Consider the following 24,302-nt stretch of genomic DNA (forward strand, 5'->3'; position numbering starts at 1 on the left):
TGCAAGTGTTACAACAGTGTATATTTTCGCACATGTTCTCTTGGTGTTTTGTGTCCATGAAAACGATCGCACACTGTCGGTGCCTGTTCTCCATAAGAGAAGTAAACATGCACGTTCACAGCATCATTCTGGGGGTGGGGGGGGTATGTGCCATGACTTTGGCAAACCCCCAGCCTTCAAGCCACTGTTGCTCTCGGTGTAGGAGTTAGGCCGTATAAGTCTTAAGCAAAGATGGGGGAGAAAAATGGCTGGCATACATAAAGAGAATAAGAAACCTCCCCCCCCACCCCCCACACACACACCCTCCCTCCAGATCTATCTTTCTACATAAGCGTACTCCAATCACCAGACATACACCTGTTCTGACTACCTGTCGTCGCCATCGGATCTTCTTCTACTTCTTCTTCTTCTGCGTTCGTGGGCTGCAACTCCCACGTTCACTCGTATGCACATGAGTGGGCTTTTACGTGTATGACCGTTTTTACCCCGCCATGTAGGCAGCCATACTCCGTTTTCGGGGGTGTGCATGCTGGGTATGTTCTTGTTTCCATAACCCACCGAACGCTGACATGGATTACAGGATCTTTAACGTGCGTATTTGATCTTCTGCTTGCATATACACACGAAGGGGGTTCAGGCACTAGCAGGTCTGCGCATATGTTGACCTGGGAGATCGGAAAAATCTCCACCCTTTACCCACCAGGCGCTATCACCGTGATTCGAACCCGGGACCCTCAGACTGACAGTCCAACGCTTTAACCACTCGGCTATTGCGCCCGTCATCGCCATCGGATCGAATCCGGTTTTTCTCCTTCACACCTGTTCTCTCTTCCCCTCTTCCTCTTTCTCCTCCCCTCCTCTCCTTTCTTCCATCCCCCACCCCCACCCCTCCACCCCCTCTCTCTCCTTTAATTCTTGTTATCTACCTTGTCACTGACGAAAAGATGATAATCTGGAGACAAAGGAGACGACAGTGCAATAAGAACAAAGACATCGCAATCAGTTCAAAGTTTCTTCAAAGGCAATCAGAATCAATGCAGTGTTTCTTCAAAGACATCAAAATCAATTCCAAGTTTCGCCTGACATTCACCACCTGTATCGTGTCTCCACATCGTTCACACAGAATAATGTTGCAAGGGGGGGGAAAAAAAAGTTCAGAAATGTCATTTCTTTCTCCTTCATTTAAATGATAACAATAATCTTAATAATGGATACTTGCTGAGTGCTCTCCTCCCTGAGATGAAGCTCAAGGCCCTTTATGATAAACATTATACACACATGACATTACTTACAACAGGAATTATAACAACACTCATCATAATAATCACAACAACAACAACAACAAAGACAATCGACAGCAAAAACATATTCAAAGACCGTATATCACATAATCACACACACACACACACACACACACACACACACACACACGCACACACACACACGCACACACACACCAGGAACCCAACTTCCCTCACACCTGTACATTCTAACAATACCCCTATCTCCGCAAACACAAAATGGTCTTTCTTTTTCATAATTTGACAGAATGTGATGAACAGTGTGGGAGACAGAAGGCAGCCCTGACAAACTCCAACTGAAGCATGGAGTCACTCTCCAGAAGTACACTATGTGAGCGCAGTGGTTGTCACTTTGGAGAACAGGTGCTGGATGGTATTGATTAGCTGGACTTGTGAGTTTTTTGTGTTTTTTTTGCGTGTGTGTGTGTGTGAAGAAGTGAAACAAATTATCCAACAAAGTACAGTGGAGACACACACTCACACATACCATACAACCCCCACACATACACAAGCACACACACACACACACACACACATACCATAACCCTCTCCCCCAAACACATACACACACAGAGAGGTGACGTGTTCCACCATCAGCTAATCCTGACATGACCAACACACACAGGGGGCGCTGCGGTCACTTCCAGGTGGCCTGGGATGGTTTTCGCAGATCTCTGGCACCGCGCACGGTGGCGTTGCTGGCCCCAGCCCTGGCCTTCACCTCCTGGTTCAGCAGTTCTGCCTGCGCCAGCTCTTCATCGTAGCTGAAAACCACACAGTCATTGCTCACACAGAGATGCCAACCACTGTCATGTGTTTGTAGGAACAATCAGGAAATTTGGAGAGTGGATTATTGTAATTCTGTCCTTGCTGGCTGTCCTAAGAATCTTCTCGTTCGACTTCAAAAGGTTCAGAACAATGCTGCTCGTCTTGTCATGAGACGCTCTAGATCTACCCATATCACTCCCTTTGTTCTCTTCATTGGCTCCCTGTCAAGAAATGAATTGAATACAAACTGTCTCTGTTGTGCTTTAAATCCCTGAACAGACTCACTCCTTCCTATCTTACGTATACCGATCTTCTACATCTGTACACTCCATCGCGACAGTTGCGCTCCTCATCTGACACTCACCTTCACCGTATCCCGCGCTTTAATACCAAGACCGCAGGGCCAACACTCATTCTCTTTCCAGGCCCTGTCCTCGTGGAATAAGCTCCCTCTTTCCCTCCACAGTTCGGTTTCTCTGTCATCCTTCAAATCTTCTCTTAAAACTACTCTTTTCACATCATCCTGATTGGCATCTCTATTTCATTCCTCTCTCCAGTTTGTGTGTCCCTTCTGCGTGTGCGTCTGTTGTGTGTGTGATGAGAGAATGGCAAAACTGTGGTGGAAGTCGTGATTGTCCCTTGCCTGTGCTGTTTCGTCCCAGTATACTTGTCCTATATGTATTCTGGTTTTTGTATAAGCGCTTAGGGCTTTGGTAAGATTAAGCGCCATAAATGCCCATTATTATTATTATCATTATCATTTTTATTATCATTACTATTATGAGAAAGAGAACTCCACAAGGAAAGCCGATACTCACAGGAGGTCAAAGTTGCCATAGCTCTCCTTGGGGGGGATCTTGTTCCACCTGACACTGCAAGCCACAAACAAACAAACAATCAGCAAAACCTGCAAGGAGGACAGACACACCCAGTGCCTGTGACAAAACAGTGGGTGAAAAAAAACCGTCTCCATACAGGTAGACCAGTGCTGCAGTGAGCCAGAAAAAAACAACAACAACACACACACACACACACACACACACACACACACACACACACACACACACACACACACAAACAAACAACTTCTTCTTCTTCTTCTTCTGCGTTCACTCGTATGCACACGAGTGGACTTTTATGTGTATGACCATTTTTACCCCGCCATGTAGGCAGCCATACTCCGTTTTCGGGGGTGTGCATGCTGGGTATGTTCTTGTTTCCATAACCCACCGAACGCTGACATGGATTACAGGATCTTTAACGTGCGTATTTGATCTTCTGCTTGCATATACACACGAAGGGGGTTCAGGCACTAGCAGGTCTGCACATATGTTGACCTGGGAGATCGTAAAAATCTCCACCCTTTACCCACCAGGCGCCATCACCGTGACCCTGAGATCGAAAGTCCAACGCTTTAACCATTCGGCTATGGCGCCCATCACACAAACAACAACACCCTAGCTAAGCATGCTGAAGAACGAGTGCAACTGCCAAGTGGTTAAAGCACTGGACTTTCAATCTGAGGATCCTGTGTTCCAATCCTGGTCACAGAGCCTGGTGGGGAAAGGGTGGAGGTTTTCCCAATCTCTCGGGTCAACCGATGTGCAGACCTGCCACTGCCTGAACCTCCTTCGTGTGTGTATACACATGCAAGAGATCAAATGCACGTGCCAAAGATTCAGTAATTCATGGAAACAAGAACATACCCAGCATGTGCACCTTTTAAAATGAAGTGTGGCTGTTTACATGGCAGGGCAAACCCCTGAACATGGAGTATGGCTGCCTACATGGCAGGGCACACCCCTGAACATGGAGTATGGCTGCCTACATGGTGGGGCACACCCCTGAACATGGAGTATGGCTGCCTAAATGGCAGGGTAAAAACAGTCCTGCACTTTGAAACCCACTGCTGCACGAAGAAACAGAAACGAAACGAAATGAAATTCATTCAGCTTAGGCCAAGGCCCTTCCTGAAGGGGATACAAAGATACGATACTAATAATGACATCATGCACTGTTAATATGTAAGATATGTATACACACATACACACACATACATACATGCACGTATTAACACACATCCCCACACTCATATATACCCATACGCATACATGCACACATATGAATACCATACCATACAAAACATAAATACGAAGTACAATATACTGACACACCTCATCCATATAAATAAAAAAAAATAACCAAAAACCACACTGAAGAATTTGCGTGTTTGCTTAGTATAAAGCCTTTAAGAGGCGAGACCATTTTCTTAGCTAAGAAGTGTGGAGCTACTTCTTCTTCTTCTTCTCCGTTCGTGGGCTGCAACTCCCACATTCACTCGTATGTACACGAGTGGGCTTTTACGTGTATTACCGTTTTTACCCTGCCATGTATAGGCAGCCCTACTCCGTTTTCAGGGGTGAACTACTGACTACTGCTGCTACACAGAGGAGAACAGCAGAGTCACCAGGAACACAAGGAAGAGGAAAAGGCAGCATGCTGAAGGACCAGCCAGACGCACCCCCCCCCCCCCCCCCCCCCCCCCCGCCCCCCGCCGCCCCCGCCCCCTCTCTCTCACTCACTGCCCTATGGCATACACACACATTCGTGTCCAGTTTTTGTGGACACAGTTTACTGTACATCTTCACAAACAAAACGAAACCAAAATAGCAGCAACAAAGATGGGCATCAGTTAGCAAAAGCAGTGTGAGAACAAACAAAAAAAAATGCATTATTTCAGCACTGGTTACACTGGGGGCAGGGGGGGAACAAAACAAAAAAACCAAAAAAAAAAAAAATAAAAAATAAAAAATGATAATAAAAAAAAAGGTTCCAGTATAATCACCTCTTTTCCATCCATTGGTGCTATACTATCCTGTCTTTATTCCAGAAAAAACCTCCACAGAAAAGCAGATTAAAACTATTGTCTTCACTTGTGTCAATATCATTAATTCTTTTAAGTTCTTTCCTCGGTATAATTACTGTAACATTACCATACACAGGATAATTACAAACACAACATGCATATGTATGGCTTCGGATCCACTCTGTTTATGCACACCCAGATTCAAATACTTCACTGTTGGACGCCGTTCTTTCTCTGTCTCTGGACCTTGTATTAGGAATGAACTTCCTCTTTCGCTTCGTCAGGTCTCCGCACTGAGCTCTTTCGATTCTGGCCTTAAAACCCACCTTTTCACAAGACAGCCTCCCTCCCCTACCTCTTCTTTGTCTTCAGCTTCTTCAGTTTTAGAGTTATGCATGCGTGTGAATAACTGGTGTGAAAGCGCTTAGATTTGTCTTTGCACAAGATTGAGCACTATATAAATACTATCATTATTATCATTATTATTATCAATTAAAGAAACAAAAAGCAGGACAGTCACTGATGACTTGAAATTGAATCTGACGGAATGTCAGAAGAACATTAGAAAAGATTATGGTTTTGACGGAAGTTTTTACACGCCATGATCAACCCACAGCCACTGGCAAAGTTACAACTGACCACAAAAAACCCAAAAAAAACAACAACAACCAAACGTGACCTTTGTTTAGTACAGTTCAAAGAAACAAAAAGTCCATTAATAATTTTTTTTCTGAAACATTCACAGTTGTCAACTTGAAAATAAAGAATAAATGTTTGCAGTTAAAGGGTAATAACTATGCTTCTCAACAAAGAAACCATACTGCAATGCTTGTTCCCCTTCCCAATACCTCCCCCCCGACCCTGCCCCCTCTCCCCGAAAATGCCCATTCCCATAACTCCTAAACACACACATACACACACACACACACACACACACACACACACACACACTCGCCCACTTACACACACACACACACACATACACACACTCACTCCCTCCAACCCCCCAAGCCCCCCTCTCACACACACACACACACACACACACCTTACTTTGCATAATAATAATAATAATGGACACTTATAGAACACAGATCAAGAAATCTGCTCTTGGTGCTTTCCATAACACTTTTGTTTACAAAACACATTACAACAATGTTACGTACACACACCAAAATATGACTAACAAACACACACACACACACACACACACACACACACATACACACAGATTCACGTTTAGCTCACACGTCCAAGACATCATCTGTTCCACAGGGCAGAAAGGAAGGAGACAAGGGAAAGAACTCACTCGGGCAGCTCCCCAGAGGGGATGACGATGTTGATGACGTCAGAGATCAGCTTGTATTTCATGATGCGATCGCTGGACGTGGTTGCCGTTAGCGATGGAGAGGCGTTCACCTGCCAGCAGGCCATGCGCTGTCTTGTATTGTGTGGTGTGTTGTGTTGTGTTGTGTTGTTTTTGTGTTGTGTTGTTTTTGTGTTGTGTTTTGTTGTGTTGCTGTGTTGTGTTGTGCTGTGTTGTGTTGTGTTGTGTTGTGTTGTGTTGTGCTGTGTTGTTGTGTTGTGCTGTGTTGTTGTGTTGTGTTGTGCTGTGTTGTGTTGTTGTGTTGTGTTGTGTTGTGTTATGCTGTGTTGTGTTGTTGTGTCGTGTTGTTGTGTTGTGTTGTGTTGTGTTGTGTTGTGCTGTGTTGTGTTGTTGTTGTGTTGTGTTGTTGTGTTGTTTTGTGTTGTGCTGTGTTGTGTTATGTTGTTTTGTGTTGTGCTGTGTTGTTTTTGTGTTGTGCTGTGTTGTGTTGTGTTGTGCTGTGTTGTGTTGTGCTGTGCTGTGTTATGCTGTATTGTATTGTACTGTACTGTGTTGTAATGTATTGCTTTGTATTGTGTTGTATTGCATTATGTATTATTGTCTTGTACTGTCTTGTCTTGTCTTGTCTTGTAGTGTAGTGTAGTGTAGTGTAGTGTAGTGTATTGTCTTTTGTTGTATTACATTGTATTGTGTTGTATTGTATTGTACAGTATTGTATTGCATTGCATTGTATAGTATTGGATGTAGTGTAGTGTAGTATACAGCAGTGCAGAGCAGCGCAGTGTAGTGTACTGTAATGTAGTGCAGTGCAGTGCAGTGCAGTGCAGAGTAGTGTCGTGTAGTTCAATGTAGTGTGGTGCAGTACAGAGTAGTGTAGTGTAGTGTAGTGCAGTACAGTGTAGTATAGTGTAGCACTGTGCAGTGTAGTGTAGTGCAGTACAGTGTAGTATAGTGTAGCACTGTGCAGTGTAGTGTAGTGTAGTGTAGTGTAGTGTAGTGCAGTGAAGCGTTTTGCACATGTAGTGTAGTACTCTTTTACTCTAAAATTACTCTATTACTCTTTGTCACAACAAATTTCTCTCAGTGAAATTCAGGAAGCTCTTCCCAGGGAGAACAGGTCACAGCAGTGCAGCACCACCTATTAATTTCTTCTTTTTTTTTTAAATCTCCCTGCAAGTGTAATTTGTTTTCCTATCACTGTAAATATTTCTACAGAATTTTGCCAGGGGCAACCCTTTTGTTGCCACGGGTTCTTTTAAGTGCGCTAAACGCATGCTACGCCTGGGACTTCACTTTAGCGTACCATCCAAATGACTAGCATCCAGACCACCACTCAAGGTCTGGTGGATGGGGGTAAAATACTACCATGTGGGATTTGATCCTGTGTGCAAAGATTCTCTAGTTTCCTATTGGGACGTGTTACCACAAGGCTACCACTCCACATGTGTTGTAACGCCAACAGATAATGATAAACAATGTGTCCTTATGGCAACAGCCAATGGAAAATAATGTCACAATACCAACAGCCAATGATAAACAGTGTATCATAATGCCAACAGATAATGATAAACAATGTGTCCTTATGGCAACAGCCAATGGAAAATAATGTCACAATACCAACAGCCAATGATAAACAGTGTATCATAATGCCAACAGATAATGATAAACAATGTGTCCTTATGGCAACAGCCAATGGAAAATAATGTCACAATACCAACAGCCAATGATAAACAGTGTATCATAATGCTAACAGATAATGACAAACAATGCGTCCTTATGGCAACAGCCAATGGAAAATAATGTCACAATACCAACAGCCAATGATAAACAGTGTATCATAATGCCAACAGATAATGATAAACAATGTGTCCTTATGGCAACAGCCAATGGAAAATAATGTCACAATACCAACAGCCAATGATAAACAGTGTATCATAATGCCAACAGATAATGATAAACAATGTGTCCTTATGGCAACAGCCAATGGAAAATAATGTCACAATACCAACAGCCAATGATAAACAGTGTATCATAATGCCAACAGATAATGATAAACAATGTGTCCTTATGGCAACAGCCAATGGAAAATAATGTCACAATACCAACAGCCAATGATAAACAGTGTATCATAATGCCAACAGATAATGATAAACAATGTGTCCTTATGGCAACAGCCAATGGAAAATAATGTCACAATACCAACAGCCAATGATAAACAGTGTATCATAATGCCAACAGATAATGATAAACAATGTGTCCTTATGGCAACAGCCAATGGAAAATAATGTCACAATACCAACAGCCAATGATAAACAGTGTATCATAATGCCAACAGATAATGATAAACAATGTGTCCTTTTGGCAACAGCCAATGGAAAATAATGTCACAATACCAACAGCCAATGATAAACAGTGTATCATAATGCCAACAGATAATGATAAACAATGTGTCCTTATGGCAACAGCCAATGGAAAATAATGTCACAATACCAACAGCCAATGATAAACAGTGTATCATAATGCCAACAGATAATGATAAACAATGTGTCCTTATGGCAACAGCCAATGGAAAATAAAATGTCACAATACCAACAGCCAATGATAAACAGTGTATCATAACGCCAACAGATAATGACAAACAATGTGTCCTTATGGCAACAGCCAATGGAAAATAATGTCACAATACCAACAGCCAATGATAAACAGTGTATCATAATGCTAACAGATAATGACAAACAATGTGTCCTTATGGCAATAGCCAATGGAAAATAATGTCACAATGCCAACAGCCAATGATAAACAGCGTATCATAACGCCAACAGACAATGAAACGTGTCCTTACGGCAACAACTAATGGTAAATAAAATCACAATGCCAACAGCCAATGATAAACAGTGTACCATAATGCTGACAGCTAAGGAAGGTCTTACATAATGCCAACAGCCAATGGAAAGCAATGCGTCATAATGACCTCAAAAGACCTAAGGCATGAAAATCTTGGCAAAACAGCATAAATTTACTGGTGTCTTCTGACACACATTATTCAAAAGATGCTGGGATCACAGCAAAGTAAAACAGTCGTGTTCTGTTGACTCAAAATTGCTGGGTGGGAAACTGAATAGTTTGTAACCTGTGGCGTAAATTGATTAGTTGGAAATTGAACACTCCTGATCACAGTCAGTGAAATATTGATCTGTCGAAGTCCATGGATAACATATCAGATTACTGTCAGTAGATTTTACACACAGCAGACCCAGACGGCAGAGCCAAACACATATAAGGTTATTAATATTCAAGATACTGTGGCTTTTTTTTTTTTCTCAAGGCCTGACTAAGCACGCTGGGTTAGGCTGCTAGTCGGGCATCTACTTGGCAGATGTGGTGTAGCGTATATGGATTTGTCCGAACACAGTGACCACTCCTTGAGCTACTGCTACTGATACTGATACTGTGGTTTTATTCTGGTTCAAAAACAAAAATTAGTCTAAAGTTTGAATAAAACAACAGAACACAGAACTGGCAAAACAGCAAGCTAGCTAGTATCACACTTTTGGTTGGAAACGAAGGAATTACTGTAGTGTCAACTGTTTCAATGTTTTTGATCCCTTTCATTCTTACATTCGTTTAGGCTTGATAATTTCATGTCATAAAACTATGTCATGCATTTACAACAAACAGGAAAAAACAACAACAACAACAACAACACAACAAAACAAACACTAATAATGGAATCATAGTCACCTCGATCAACCAGGGCTTCAAGTTGTCATCAATGATTATGTCGTAACTGCAACAGACCAGCGGATTCATGCATCAGTTATCAGAAAATCAAATCAATCAAGTATTGTGATGGTCAAAACATGAAAACTGTCATTTCTACAGAAGAGAAAAGACAATTCGTTGTAGAATCAAAAGGTTAGAACCATGGTGATGATCTGTGTGCTAGTCTTTCAGGTGACACTAGCTAGCATGCAGATGTATACATATCAAACAACTACAGAAGCAAATAAAAAACTTGTTGTCCATTACTTACCCATAACATTCAGAGCAGTGTCGATTACTTACCCATAACATTCAAAGCAGTGTCGGTCATTTGAGATCACACCCTGCAAAGTGGAATACACCCAGTGAATTAACATATAAATACAACTTTCTCAACAGTCCAAATGCAAACTTCTTAATACACCCAACTCTATATTCTATCAGCTTGTATGGCATTTCTTTTCTTTATGTTCAAAACATTACATCATGCACTTCAAAACATTACATCATGCACTTCAAAACATTACATCATGCACTTCAAAACATTACATCATGCACTTCAAAACATTACATTATACACTTCAAAACACTGCATCATGCACTTCAAAACATTACATTATACACTTCAAAACACTGCATCATGCACTTCAAAACATTACATTATACACTTCAAAACACTGCATCATGCACTTCAAAACACTACACTATACACTTCAAAACATTGCATCATGCACTTCAAAACACTACACTATACACTTCAAAACATAACAAAATGCTCTTAAGATTCCTGGGGTGGGGTGGGGGAAGCTTGCAGCTTCTTTGTGAATGAATGTTACTTGTAACTCCAAACCTTGTTGCTGATGGTTTCACACTGCTAATACATGAGTGCAAACCCTATCACGTACACACCCATTCTGCATTCCCCATATGTGTACGACATTCAATGTATGGAGGAAAAAGAAAGAAAAGAAACAAGAGAGGCAAGGCCTTCAAGACTCACTTGTGATAAGTTAAGTCCCCTAGCATTAATTATAGAGTAATTTCCCTTTTTTTACTATCTGCACCAAAAACGTTGTGCAAAATAAATAAACATTCCATGCTTAGCAAAAGAAGTTCCTGTTTGAACAAAAAATGATAATAATGATTCCTCTTGTTGTTGTGTCAGAATAAGAGGTCAAAGTGCCAAGTTTAGAGAATACAAAAAATATAAATATAACAGTAAATGCAGTTTGCATATAAAATTGGCTTTTTTTTTCTTTTTTTTTTTCTTTTTTTGTGCCCATCCCAGAGGTGCAATATTGTTTTAAACAAGATGACTGGAAAGAACTGAATTTTCCCTATTTTTATGCCTAATTTGGTGTCAACTGACAAAGTATTTGCAGAGAAAATGGCAATGTTAAAGTTTACCATGGACACACAGACACAAGGAGACACACACACACACACACAGACAACCGAACACCGGGTTAAAACATAGACTCACTTTGTTTACACAAGTGAGTCAAAAAAGCAGCTTTGCTGACTACAAGTAACTGCTTTTGGTAAACTCACTTCAAACTGTGTTACAAACTGTGTTTTAACTGAACCGAGCTGTCAGATTTTACAACAATTTGGCCAGACAACAGTCCTGCCTGTCCATGTCTAACCCCGCCCCCAGCCACTTTTCTGGGGTAAGGGAAGGCCCCCTGTCTGTTCTCATGTCATGGGGCACAAAATGGTTGTTGACGAAAAGTTTCAGTTTCAGTTTCAGTAGCTCAAGGAGGCGTCACTGCGTTCGGACAAATCCATATACGCTACACCACATCTGCCAAGCAGATGCCTGACCAGAAGCGTAACCCAACGCGCTTAGTCAGGCCTTAAGGAAAACAAAAAAGAAAAAAAAAGGTGAATAAATAATAGAAAAGCTTACATAAATAAATAAATAAATAAATGACGAAAAGCCAACAGTATCTCACCGACACAGCCTTCAGTGAATGGACAGTCTGCCAGTTGATCTCATCAAACAGCTTGTCTGACACCTGTTGATCACACATCACAGACCATTCAGGTGGTGGTGTTGTCTTGGGTGTTGAGTTGTGTGTTGATCACATATACATGATTATAAAGGTGCCAAACAACAGGTATGCTTGTATAAAAAAAAAAGAAAAAAAGATCAATAACAGGTACGCATGTACCAAAAAAGAGAAATTACGCACACTGTGTGTGGATTTCTGTGTATGCGTGTGTGTGTATGTGCATTACAGTGAAGAGCTTAAGTATGTGTATATATATGCTTAAGTGTGCATGTATTTGTGTGTGTGTGTGTGTGTCTGTGTGTATGCGCACGTGTGTGTGTAGTTGCATTTGTGTGTGTGTGCATGTGTGTTCAATTTTGTGTGTGCATGTGTCTGAGCATGTGTGTGTGAGTGTGTGTGTGTGTGTGTGTGTGTGTGTCGGTGAGTGTGTGTGCTTGTGTTTACCTGTGTGTGTGAGTGAGTGCATGTATGTGTGTGCATGCGTGTGCAGGAGGGTATGCTATGCATGTGTGTGTGTGTGAGTGCAGGTACTACTCTGGCAGGGGAGTGACCGACCTCCTTGCCACGGGTTCCTTCAAGGTAGAGCCGTAGGTTCTCCACCGTCCACTTCCCTCCGTGGATGGCATTGTAGTCGTCCTGCGTTGCCGTCAGGAAAACACACACACACACACACACACACACACACACACACATGGAAATAAGTGTCTCTGACTCTGAATATGTATGTATGTGTAAGTGTCTGCGTGTGCTTGCAATATGTTTATGTCAGTGTGCGTGTGCATTCATTTGTGCATGTGTGTGTGTGTGTGTGTGTGTGTGTGTGAACATGCGCTTGTGCAAGAGCACGAGTCAACAAATATAAAAAAAAAAGAGAAGATAACGTACGACACTGAAATGTATTGGTGTTTATGTGGGTGTGTGTATCCACACAGGCAGGGGCTCTACAGTTCATGTGTCTTCTTGAGTGAGTGAACCTGTCAACTTCTGTGCCTGTGTATACGTGCAGGTCAGCGTTCATGAGCGAGCGTTTCTCTGAAAGCACTCCCTTTTCTCTCCGAGTTTCACTTCCTAAACTTCCCATATCCCCCTGCACAACTACACACACACACACACACACACACACTCACACTCACACAGACACACACTCACACACACACACACACACACACACACACACAACACCACACACACACACACACACACACACAAATGCACATGGACACACACACACTTGCACATGCTTACACACACACAAATGCACACACATACACATGTAAACACACACATCCCACACACACACACACACATACATACATACACATGCAAACACACACACACTCACACACATGCACAAACACACACACACACACACACACACACAAACATGCACAAACATACACACACTGACACACATGCAAACACACACATACTGATACACATGCACAAACACACACACACACACACACAAACATGCACAAACATACTTACGCTCACACACACGCTCAAACACACACACACACACACTGACAACACACACACACACACACACACACACACACACACACACACACACAGTGGTCAAGGCAACTGACCCCAGTTTTCTGGATGGAGACGTTGGTCAGATGGACAAACATATTGTCCAGCTCACTGATGTTGGCGTTGTACTTCACTGTGCAGAATCGGCAAAAACCCAGACGGTACCTGTCAACATTATGTCACCAAACATCACACGTTCATTGACTGGTAATATGTGTGTGTGTGTGTGTGTGTGTGTGTGTGTGTGTGTGTGTGTGTGTGTTGTTGTTGTTGTTGTTGTTGTTGTTCTTTGTGCTTTGTGTGTGTGTGTGTGTGTGTGGAAATAAATGAGTCAGTGTCAAAATCATCTTGTGCAAACAAACCAATGAGAAGTACATGTCCACAACTTTACAGCTTATTTCATTGACAGAACAAGATTAAAAACAACAACAACAACAACAACAACGACAAAACCCATGCACACTTAATACACAATAAGTAACTTAACTGAAGGGACCAGCTAGCAGTTTCAGCAGGTAATTATCCAGGAAAAAGCGCTGTTATGTGACAAATACCACTCTCTCCCTCCTCCCTCCGAGCATACCTTGCCTTCTGTTATCTTATATATAATTATCTTATACACTTTTTTGACTCACTTGTGTAAACAAAGTGAGTCTATGTTTTAACCCGGTGTTCGGTTGTCTGTGTGTGTGTGTGTGTGTGTGTGTGTCTGTGTGTGTGTGTCTGTGTGTCCGTGGTAAACTTTAACATTGCCATTTTCTCTGCAAATACTTTGTCAGTTGACACCAAATTAGGCATAAAAATAGGAAAAATTCAGTTCTTTCCAGTCATCTTGTTTAAAACAATATTGCACCTCTGGGATGGGCATAAAAAAAAAAATTTTTTAAATGAAGCCTAATTATATGCGAACTGCATTTACTGTTATATTTATATTTTTTGTATTCTCTAAACTTGGCACTTTGATCTGATATTCTGACACAACAACAAGAGCAGTCATTATTACTTTTTTTTTTTCAAACAGGAACTTCTTTTGCTAAGCATGGAAGTTTTATTTATTTTGCACAACGTTTTGGTGAAAGGGAAATTACTCTGTAATTAATGCTAGGAGACTTAATTTGCTTTAAACTGATCTTTCTCATCTTAAACATTACATTTTGAAATTATACTCAATACATATCACAGGTGAGTCTTGAAGGCCTTGCCTCTCTTGTTTTTTATCATCCTGAATCTATCTTCTCCTTTTTCCCTGGGAACTGGATGAAAAGAAACATATATATGCTTTTCCCACTTATCTCATTAAACAGATTGGTAAATCTCTCTCTGTTTCTCTCTGTCTCTGTCTCTGACTCTCTGTCTCCTACATCTGGGAAACACCTTAACACTTGCCCATCATACTTTGTAATGTGTGCTGCTTCACTACAAACTTCTGAATCTGAAATCATGGATTAAAACTTAACCATTTTAAAGATCTGGCAACAACTTCGTCTTCGCATGAAGTTCGTCTCTTTCAGGACAAAAGAAAAAGCCATGAAAATGGACCAAAACGACACGTTCAATAGCCGAGTGGTTAAAGCGTTGGACTTTCAATCTGAGGGTCCCGGGTTCGAATCTCGGTATTGGCGTCTGGTAGGTAGAGGGTGGAGATTTTTCTGATCTCCCAGGTGAACATATGCACAGACCTGCTTGTGCCTGAACCCCCTTCGTGTGTATATGCAAGCAGAAGATCAAATACGCACGTTAAAGATCCTGTAATCCATGTCAGCTTTCAGTGGTTTATGGTTATACTCAGCATGCTCACCCTCGAAAACAGAGTATGGCTGCCTACATGGTGGAGTAAGAAAAACAACAAAACGGTCATGCACGTAAAAGCCCACTGGTGTACATATGAGGGAACATGGCCACAAACGAAGAAGAAGAAGAAGAAAAAGAAGAGGAGAACCAAGACCCTTACAAACATTTAAAAACCACACTCAATACACATGTTCCGGCATGAAGTGTAAGTTGCTGCTCTGATCACCACTCACATGTAACACTTGAGGGGACGGAAGGACGTCACAAGGACGTACAGGCGCAGGTCAAACTTCTTCCCGCCAATCAGCAGAGGGTTGTCGATGTACTTGGAGATGACATAGGTCTCTTTTGCCGTGGGGGCCACAAATCTGAAAAGACACCTACTTTATACAGCTCCTCACAAACGCATGGCTACTGCAAGCGTGTGGTCAGTGGAAAGAGGGGAGTTCTATCACTTTTTTCACAATCAAGTCTTCTGTTTCCGAAGGAATCAACCAAGATGGTGAGTCACAGTCTCTTGCTGGGCAGAAATATGATGTGATCAGTGCATGCCAATGTCAGATGACTGTGATGACTACAATGATTATAAAAAAAAAAATTTTAATTTAAAAAAAAATAAAAATATGCAGAAAACTGTTGACGTTATCAGTGTGCGCCAATGTCAGATGACTGTGATGACCACAGATGAATATAAAAGCAAAAAGAATCATCAACAGTCCTCATCACCACCATCGTGCTCTCTAAAAGATGACAACGATGACACAAAGAAAGAAATATCAAGGACAATACCACTGTTGTCTATGTTCACTATGATGACAATAACGAACACGATAATGACAATGACAGTAACACTGACAAAGATGTTGCTGTCAATGATGATGAGTATGAATGTAAATAATACTAGTACAATTAAAAAAAAAAAAATTTAAAAAAAAGATACGTCTTTTTTTTTTCTTATTCTTTTTTTTTTTTTCTTTTTTTTAAGCAAAAGTGGTTATGATGATCATAATGACAGCAATGACACTTCTTTTTTGGAATACTACATTGTATTGTATTGTATTGCATTGCATTGCATTGCATTGCATTGATTTGTAATGTATTGTATTATATTGTATTATGCTGTATTGTATTGCATCACATTGCACTGTATTGCATTGTGTTGTATTATATTGCGTGTTGAGTTAGTTATGTCACGTTGTATTGTGCTGAATTGTATTGTATTATTCTTTGTCACAACAAATTTCTCTGTATGAAATTCAGGCTGCTCTCCCCGGGCAGAGCGTGTTGCTGCAGTGCAGCATCACTGTTTGAAGTTTGTTTGCTTTCCTATTGAAGTGGGTTTTTCAACAGAATTTTCCTCAGGGACAACTCTTCGGTTGCCGTAGGTTCTTTTACGTGCACTAATCTGTGACAGTCAATGTTACTCACGAGTTTCCTTTTCCGTCACGTGACCACTTCTTCAGCTGGCTCAGTTTGTTGACCAGGAAAATCCCAATACCTCGCGCTGCACACACAACACTCTGCTCTCCAGTAACAGCTCATATTCCACAGATGTGCCCGTGATATCCTCATCACCGTCATAATTTCTTAATCTCATGAATGAAAAATATGCAGCACACACATAGAGGAGGAATTTTCTTTGACGTCCCATCACAAATAGTAGTGGTGATTCCAGCACTGAAAGAATGAAAATACACAGCTTTATGTGCCCCAAATTCATTCAGTTGCTCTGCAAGTTTTGTTGTTGTTGTTGTTTTTTTGAAAGTGTTGATCATAACAAGGGAAACTGGTAAGGCTTGGTCATCATTGTGAGTGTAGACACTGGTTAAAAGCTTTCGCATGTTTCTGTCCAGTGTGCGTGTCTGTGTGTGTGTGTGTGTGTGTGTTTGTGTGTGTATGTGTGTGTGTGTGTGTGTGTGTGCACGCGCGCATGCTTGTGTGTGCGTGTGTATTGTGTGCTGTGTTTGTGTGCAACCCTGTTTGTAATTTAATTAAGTAAACCATACATACGATACAAACGCACACAACAGTGAACCCTTTGAGTGTCGACATTCAAAAAATCATTATGAGTGTATACACTGGTTAAAAGCTTTCGCATGTTTCTGTCCAGTGTGTGTGTGTGTGTGTGTGTGTGTGTGTGCAAGCGCGCGCGCTTGTGTGTGCGTGTGTATTGTGTGCTGTGTTTGTGTGCGACCCTGTTTGTAATTTAATCAAGTCAACCATACATCAGATACAAACGCACACAACAGTGAACCCTTTGTGTGGCGACATTCAAAGTTATAACTTGCCAAGAACAGATATGTACCTTTCCCACACGGCTTCATAATCCATGTTGTGTTGGGATTCTTACGGAATTCTTCCACAAACAGGTTGTAATCAGCTGGCAGCATGAAAGTAAGTGGGATAAAATCTGCAAAAATAATAACACATAGGTCATTATCCGGATCACTTTTTTTTTTTTTTAAAGGAAGTATCAGAATCTTTTCTTTTCTTTTTTTTTAAATGAAGTATCAAAATCATTGAAGAAACAAATTAAACTGACACCTTAAAATTGCTAGCTTTAGCATGATAATATTATCTCTTTAAGATTTGATATGTATTTAATTCCATTTTCGATCTTGAAGCCAGCATAATTTTTCATTTCCCTTAGATATTCACACACAGACACAGACACACAGACACAAACACACACACACACACACACACACTAAACTTCAAAGAACCAAACTATTCAGCATGGCGTTTCTTTGTAGAGTGGGGTGGTTGAATTCGCCAAGCAAGAAGTACTGGATCACAGCAAACAAAGTGTGCAGACCAATGTCTCACCCAGATGAACGTAACGTCCATTCTCGTCCTTCTCGGCCAGTGCTGATCCCTCTTTGTCCAGCTCTTTGCGGTAACGCTTGATGTTCTTCACCATCAGGTCTTTACGAGTCAGCTCCACGTGGTTGGGGAAATGGTTGATCACTCTGCACAACGTCACAATGTCACGACTGAATGGTTGATCACTCTGCACAACATCACAATGTCACGGCTGAATGGTTGATCACTCTGCACAACATCGCAATGTCACAGCTGAATGGTTGATCACTCTGCACAACATTGCAATGTCAATGGTTGATCACTCTGCACAACATTGCAATGTCATGGCTGAATGGTTGATCACTCTGCACAACATCACAATGTCAATAGTTGATCACTCTGCACAACATTGCAATGTCAATGGTTGATCACTCTGCACAACATTGCAATGTCATGGCTGAATGGTTGATCACTCTGCACAACATCACAATGTCACGGCTGAATGGTTGATCACTCTGCACAACATTGCAATGTCAATGGTTGATCACTCAGCACAACATCACAATGTCACGGCTGAATGGTTGATCACTCTGCACAACATTGCAATGTCAATGGTTGATCACTCTGCACAACATTGCAATGTCAATGGTTGATCACTCTGCACAACATCGCAATGTCAATGGTTGATCACTCTGCACAACATTGCAATGTCAATGGTTGATCACTCTGCACAACATCACAATGTCAATGGTTGATCACTCTGCACAACATCACAATGTCACGGCTGAATGGTTGATCACTCTGAGGGTTGAATCACTCTGCACAACATTGCAATGTCAATGGTTGATCACTCTGCACAACATTGCAATGTCAATGGTTGATCACTCTGCACAACATTGCAATGTCAATGGTTGATCACTCTGCACAACATCACAATGTCAATGGTTGATCACTCTGCACAACATTGCAATGTCAATGGTTGATCACTCTGCACAACATTTCAATGTCATGGCTGAATGGTTGATCACTCTGCACAACATCGCAATGTCACGGCTGAATGGTTGATCACTCTGCACAACATCGCAATGTCACGGCTGAATGGTTGATCACTCTGCACAACATCGCAATGTCACGGCTGAATGGTTGATCACTCTGCATAACATCGCAATGTCATGACTGAATGGTTGATCACTCTGCACAACATCACAATGTCACGGCTGAATGGTTGATCACTCTGCACAACATCGCAATGTCACAGCTGAATGGTTGATCACTCTGCACAACATTGCAATGTCAATGGTTGATCACTCTGCACAACATTGCAATGTCATGGCTGAATGGTTGATCACTCTGCACAACATCACAATGTCAATAGTTGATCACTCTGCACAACATTGCAATGTCAATGGTTGATCACTCTGCACAACATTGCAATGTCATGGCTGAATGGTTGATCACTCTGCACAACATCACAATGTCACGGCTGAATGGTTGATCACTCTGCACAACATTGCAATGTCAATGGTTGATCACTCAGCACAACATCACAATGTCACGGCTGAATGGTTGATCACTCTGCACAACATTGCAATGTCAATGGTTGATCACTCTGCACAACATTGCAATGTCAATGGTTGATCACTCTGCACAACATTGCAATGTCATGGCTGAACGGTTGATCACTCTGCACAACATCACAATGTCAATGGTTGATCACTCTGCACAACATCACAATGTCACGGCTGAATGGTTGATCACTCTGAGGGTTGAATCACTCTGCACAACATTGCAATGTCAATGGTTGATCACTCTGCACAACATTGCAATGTCAATGGTTGATCACTCTGCACAACATCGCAATGTCAATGGTTGATCACTCTGCACAACATCACAATGTCAATGGTTGATCACTCTGCACAACATTGCAATGTCAATGGTTGATCACTCTGCACAACATTTCAATGTCATGGCTGAATGGTTGATCACTCTGCACAACATCGCAATGTCACGGCTGAATGGTTGATCACTCTGCACAACATCGCAATGTCACGGCTGAATGGTTGATCACTCTGCACAACATCGCAATGTCACGGCTGAATGGTTGATCACTCTGCATAACATCGCAATGTCATGACTGAATGGTTGATCACTCTGCACAACATTGCAATGTCATGGCAGAATGGTTGATCACTGCACAACATCGCAATGTCACGGCTGAATGGTTGATCACTCTGTACAACATCACAATGTCAATGGTTGATCACTCTGCACAACATCGCAATGTCACCGCTGAATGGTTGATCACTGCACAACATCGCAATGTCACCGCTGAATGGTTGATCACTGCACAACACCGCAGTATAACAGCTGAGGAAAATAGCTTCTCAGACAACATTCTCAGAGATGCCAACCCCTGTCAAGTGTTTGTAGGAACAATCAGAAAATTTGGTAGGTACATTTTGAATTTGGTAGGAACACTTGGACTCTGAAGCCACTTTTCACTTGTCTATTGACATCGTCAATCCCCCTGTGACTAATAGAAATGTCAAACTCACACACAGTACAACCAGCATATGAGGTCCCCCTGAAATGGAGGGCACAATGCACGGATATTCTTTGGTGTACGTTTGGTGAAACTTCTGTTCCAACCGCTGCTTCCTTACAGCTGACTGTGTCGCTTCCCTGGTCAAAGTTCGTCTAGTTCCTCACAATCGAAATCCATGGCTGACTTTCTCTGTTTCGAGCTGCTCAATTGTTCCTTCCTTGCATTCCTTAGCATAATCCACCAGGCACTGATGCTGGCTGACTGAGAAGCAACTTGATTTAGCCACATTCTCTCCTCTTCGGGCAAACGATTAAGCTGATTGGTCCACTCAATGCTGTTTCAATGTAAACATGCACGCAATTAGCAGAGCATCATCATGTGAGATCCAAGGCTAGCAGTGACTACCCTAGCCTCATATTCAATAAGTCTAGAGCGTCTGGGTAATGTTACGAAGGAAAGCATGTGACCAAGCGATGTAGTCGAAAATGAACTTGTCAGAACAATTTTGATGTTGGCGTAATGTTGTAACAAACTGTGATTCAGCGAAACAAAATATGGGGAAATCATAACAGTTGGCATCTCTGTATGTGGCATCAAGCCAAATCAGATGAGGGAGCTTCTGGCCTGTAGCCTGCTTCTGCCAAAAGCTGAGTGTGATAATGGCTCAAATGAAAAGTTCAGTTCACTTCAGTTGCTCAAGGAGGCATCACTGCATTCGGACAAATCCATATACGCAACACCACATCTGCTAAGAAGATGCCTGACCATCAGCATAACCCGGCAAGCTTAATCATGTCTTCAGGGAAATCAAAATGAAATAGAATAGAATAATCAATTAATCAATTAAAGATTTTTTTTTTTTAAATATATATATATATAGATATAAAGACTGGAACCACACAGTGAAGGGTCATCAACTATATTGACACATGTTTGGGAGCATCATTCCAATTTCCTGACCACGACTGCTGGTGTCTGTATCTCTACAGGGCCTGCTTGATGCCTGGATATGATATGAGGGTGCAGAGAACAGCCTTGTCATGTAATCTGGAACCAAAATGGGTACATGTCCACAGCAGCATTGTCATCATCCTCATATTCCTTCACCATCAAATTATAATAATTAAAACAAGAGAGGCAAGGCCTTCAAGACTCACTTGTGATACACTTTAAAAAAAAAAATCCAAGCTTTTTATGTATTGAGTATAATTTCAAAATGTAATGTTTAAGATGAGAAAGATCAGTTTAAAGCAAATTAAGTCCCCTAGCATTAATTACAGAGTAATTTCCCTTCTTTACTATCTGCACCAAAACGTTTGCAAAATAAATAAAACTTCCATGCTTAGCAAAAGAAGTTCCTGTTTGAACAGAAAATGATAATAATGACTGCTCTTGTTGCTGGGTCAGAATATCAGATCAAAGTGCCAAGTTTAGAGAATACAAAAAATATAAATATAACAGTAAATGCAGTTTGCATATAATTAGGCTTCTTTTTTTTTTTCTTTTTCTTTTTTTTGTGCCCATCCCAGAGGTGCAATATTGTTTTAAACAAGATGACTGGAAAGAATTGAATTTTTCCTATTTTTATGCCTAATTTGGTGTCAACTGACAAAGTATTTGCAGAGAAAATGGCAATGTTAAAGTTTACCACGGACACACACACACACACACACACACACACACACACACACAGACAACCAAACACTGGGTTAAAACATAGACTCACTTTGTTTACACAAGTGAGTCAAAAATGCCCCTCATTCTTGAGGTGAAGCCTTGTCAAGGTCTTTGGTAGCAGTAGATTCATGAGGACTGTCGATGGAGGGATATGGTGGCGGTTTCCACTCCAGGGGGTAACAAAATCACTGTGGCTATGTAACTATGCAATTATTATGTGTGTGTGTGTGTGTGTGTGTGTGTGTGTGTGTGTGTGTGTGTGTGTGTGTGTGTGTGTGTGTGTGTGTGTGTGTGTTGGCACACACAAATATGTGCATTTCAATCAAAAGCACATCAGCACAAGGCTTCAACTGTCTTGAAAACACAAATACTTATCACTATCAAACAACAAAAAAAATGGCACAGTTTGAGTGTCCATGATAATTTCTAACATACAGTAATGGGTGTGCTAATTATCTGGAATCATCTGACAGGATCATTTCCAGCAAAGACAGTTGTAGCTGTGTGTGTGTGTGTGTGTGTGTGTGTGTGTGTGTGTGTGTGTGCATGTGTAATGGTTGCGAAAATGTCAGTACAACAAACAGTTAATCTGACAATAAATGGTTTCAGTCAGTGTGTGTGTGTGTGTGTGTGTGTGTGTGTGTGTGTGTGTGTGTGTGTGTGTGTGTGCATGTGTGTGTTCCTACATTTTCATACATATGTGTCTGTATATTTGTATATATTTTCATATATGTAGTGATGTACGCATGTATGTATTAACTTAAGAGTGAATTCTATTCCACAATACAAATAACAGAAATTTTGTTTGAAAATCATACATACTGATCATCTGCCATTCGGAACCCCGATTCCACACTGAAGATGTTGCGAATATTATGAACACCAGCCCTGAAAGAAAGATATTCAAACTGTACCATTGTTTGCAATAAAAAAAAATATATGTAATATTCACACACACACACACACACACACACACACACAGAATTAAATACTCTCTGATTTGTTAGTCTTCTCCTTGTATATTTTCCATCACCATCTTTATCAATTTTCAGCGAGTGTCGATAATTTGATGAAAATAGACGTGAAGAAGTGAGGAGAGGGTTGTTGCATGAGTGGCACTAAAAGCCACGAAAGAGAGGCAACAGGAGAAATAAAGAGAACAATGATCATTGAAATGAGCAGAAAATAGTCATTTCTATTAAATCAGATACACATGGTTGCTTGTCTTTGCATGAAATGATATATCGAATAAAACCCATGATTCCATGGTCGTGGTTACGCGTTTTTACCAGTAAAAGTTCCAGTCATCGTCAGAAGAAACTTGAACCCATCCGCGAGTGTCAAAATTGTTGAGCAAAACGGACTTGTCAAAGTCGGTGGCATATTTCACTCGAGCCATTTTGGTAGGGAGTGTCCTTTTGTTTTAAACACTAATGGTTTGTTTTATCTGTAGACAAGAAAAAAGTTGTTCTGTTTTTTTAGGATAAGGTCATGAAAGCAAATGCAGGAACATCAGCCGAACAGCGTCCATAGTTTCCACTCTACCGCCATCTTTAAACATGTTCTCGTGATATCGAGAAAAATGACAACTTTATTGAGCTAGTTAATTTAGCATATTTTTATGCATTTTTGCCTTTAACTTTTTGTATGACTCTCAGAGATATAAATGCCTATTTCTAAATGTTTTCTTTTCAATCTTATAAATACGATAACAAATGTGGATCTGCATCTGGATCTGAATCTGAATTGGGAGTCAGGTGAAAGAACTGCTAAACATTATGCAGCAAACTGATATGAGACAAAGTTAAGGTCTTCCTCCAGCCGGTCCCATTCGGCTGCTGTAATAGTTCAAAATCCATCATATGGTTACAGATGACCTGCATCAAAGCGGGATTTTCATTCCTGGTAAACAGAG

General features: G+C 41.2%; 1 protein-coding gene across 1 annotated transcript; it reads right to left on the minus strand.

Annotated features, from left to right (window-relative positions):
• LOC143286408 (polyglutamylase complex subunit TTLL1-like) lies at positions 1-23,940 on the minus strand. The gene is made up of 14 exons (XM_076593966.1): positions 23,677-23,940; positions 23,210-23,275; positions 18,190-18,332; positions 17,669-17,773; positions 16,792-16,867; positions 15,597-15,731; positions 13,629-13,737; positions 12,592-12,672; positions 11,977-12,039; positions 10,325-10,365; positions 10,001-10,046; positions 6,242-6,351; positions 2,888-2,941; positions 1-2,065 (listed from the first exon to the last, which is right to left on the minus strand). The coding sequence occupies exons 1-14, from the start codon at positions 23,784-23,786 to the stop codon at positions 1,939-1,941; spliced, it is 1,266 nt and encodes a 421-aa protein (XP_076450081.1). The 5' UTR covers positions 23,787-23,940; the 3' UTR covers positions 1-1,938.
• Positions 23,941-24,302: the final 362 nt, after the last annotated feature.

Source organism: Babylonia areolata, chromosome 10 (assembly GCF_041734735.1).
Source record: "Babylonia areolata isolate BAREFJ2019XMU chromosome 10, ASM4173473v1, whole genome shotgun sequence".
NCBI lineage: Eukaryota > Metazoa > Mollusca > Gastropoda > Neogastropoda > Buccinidae > Babylonia > Babylonia areolata.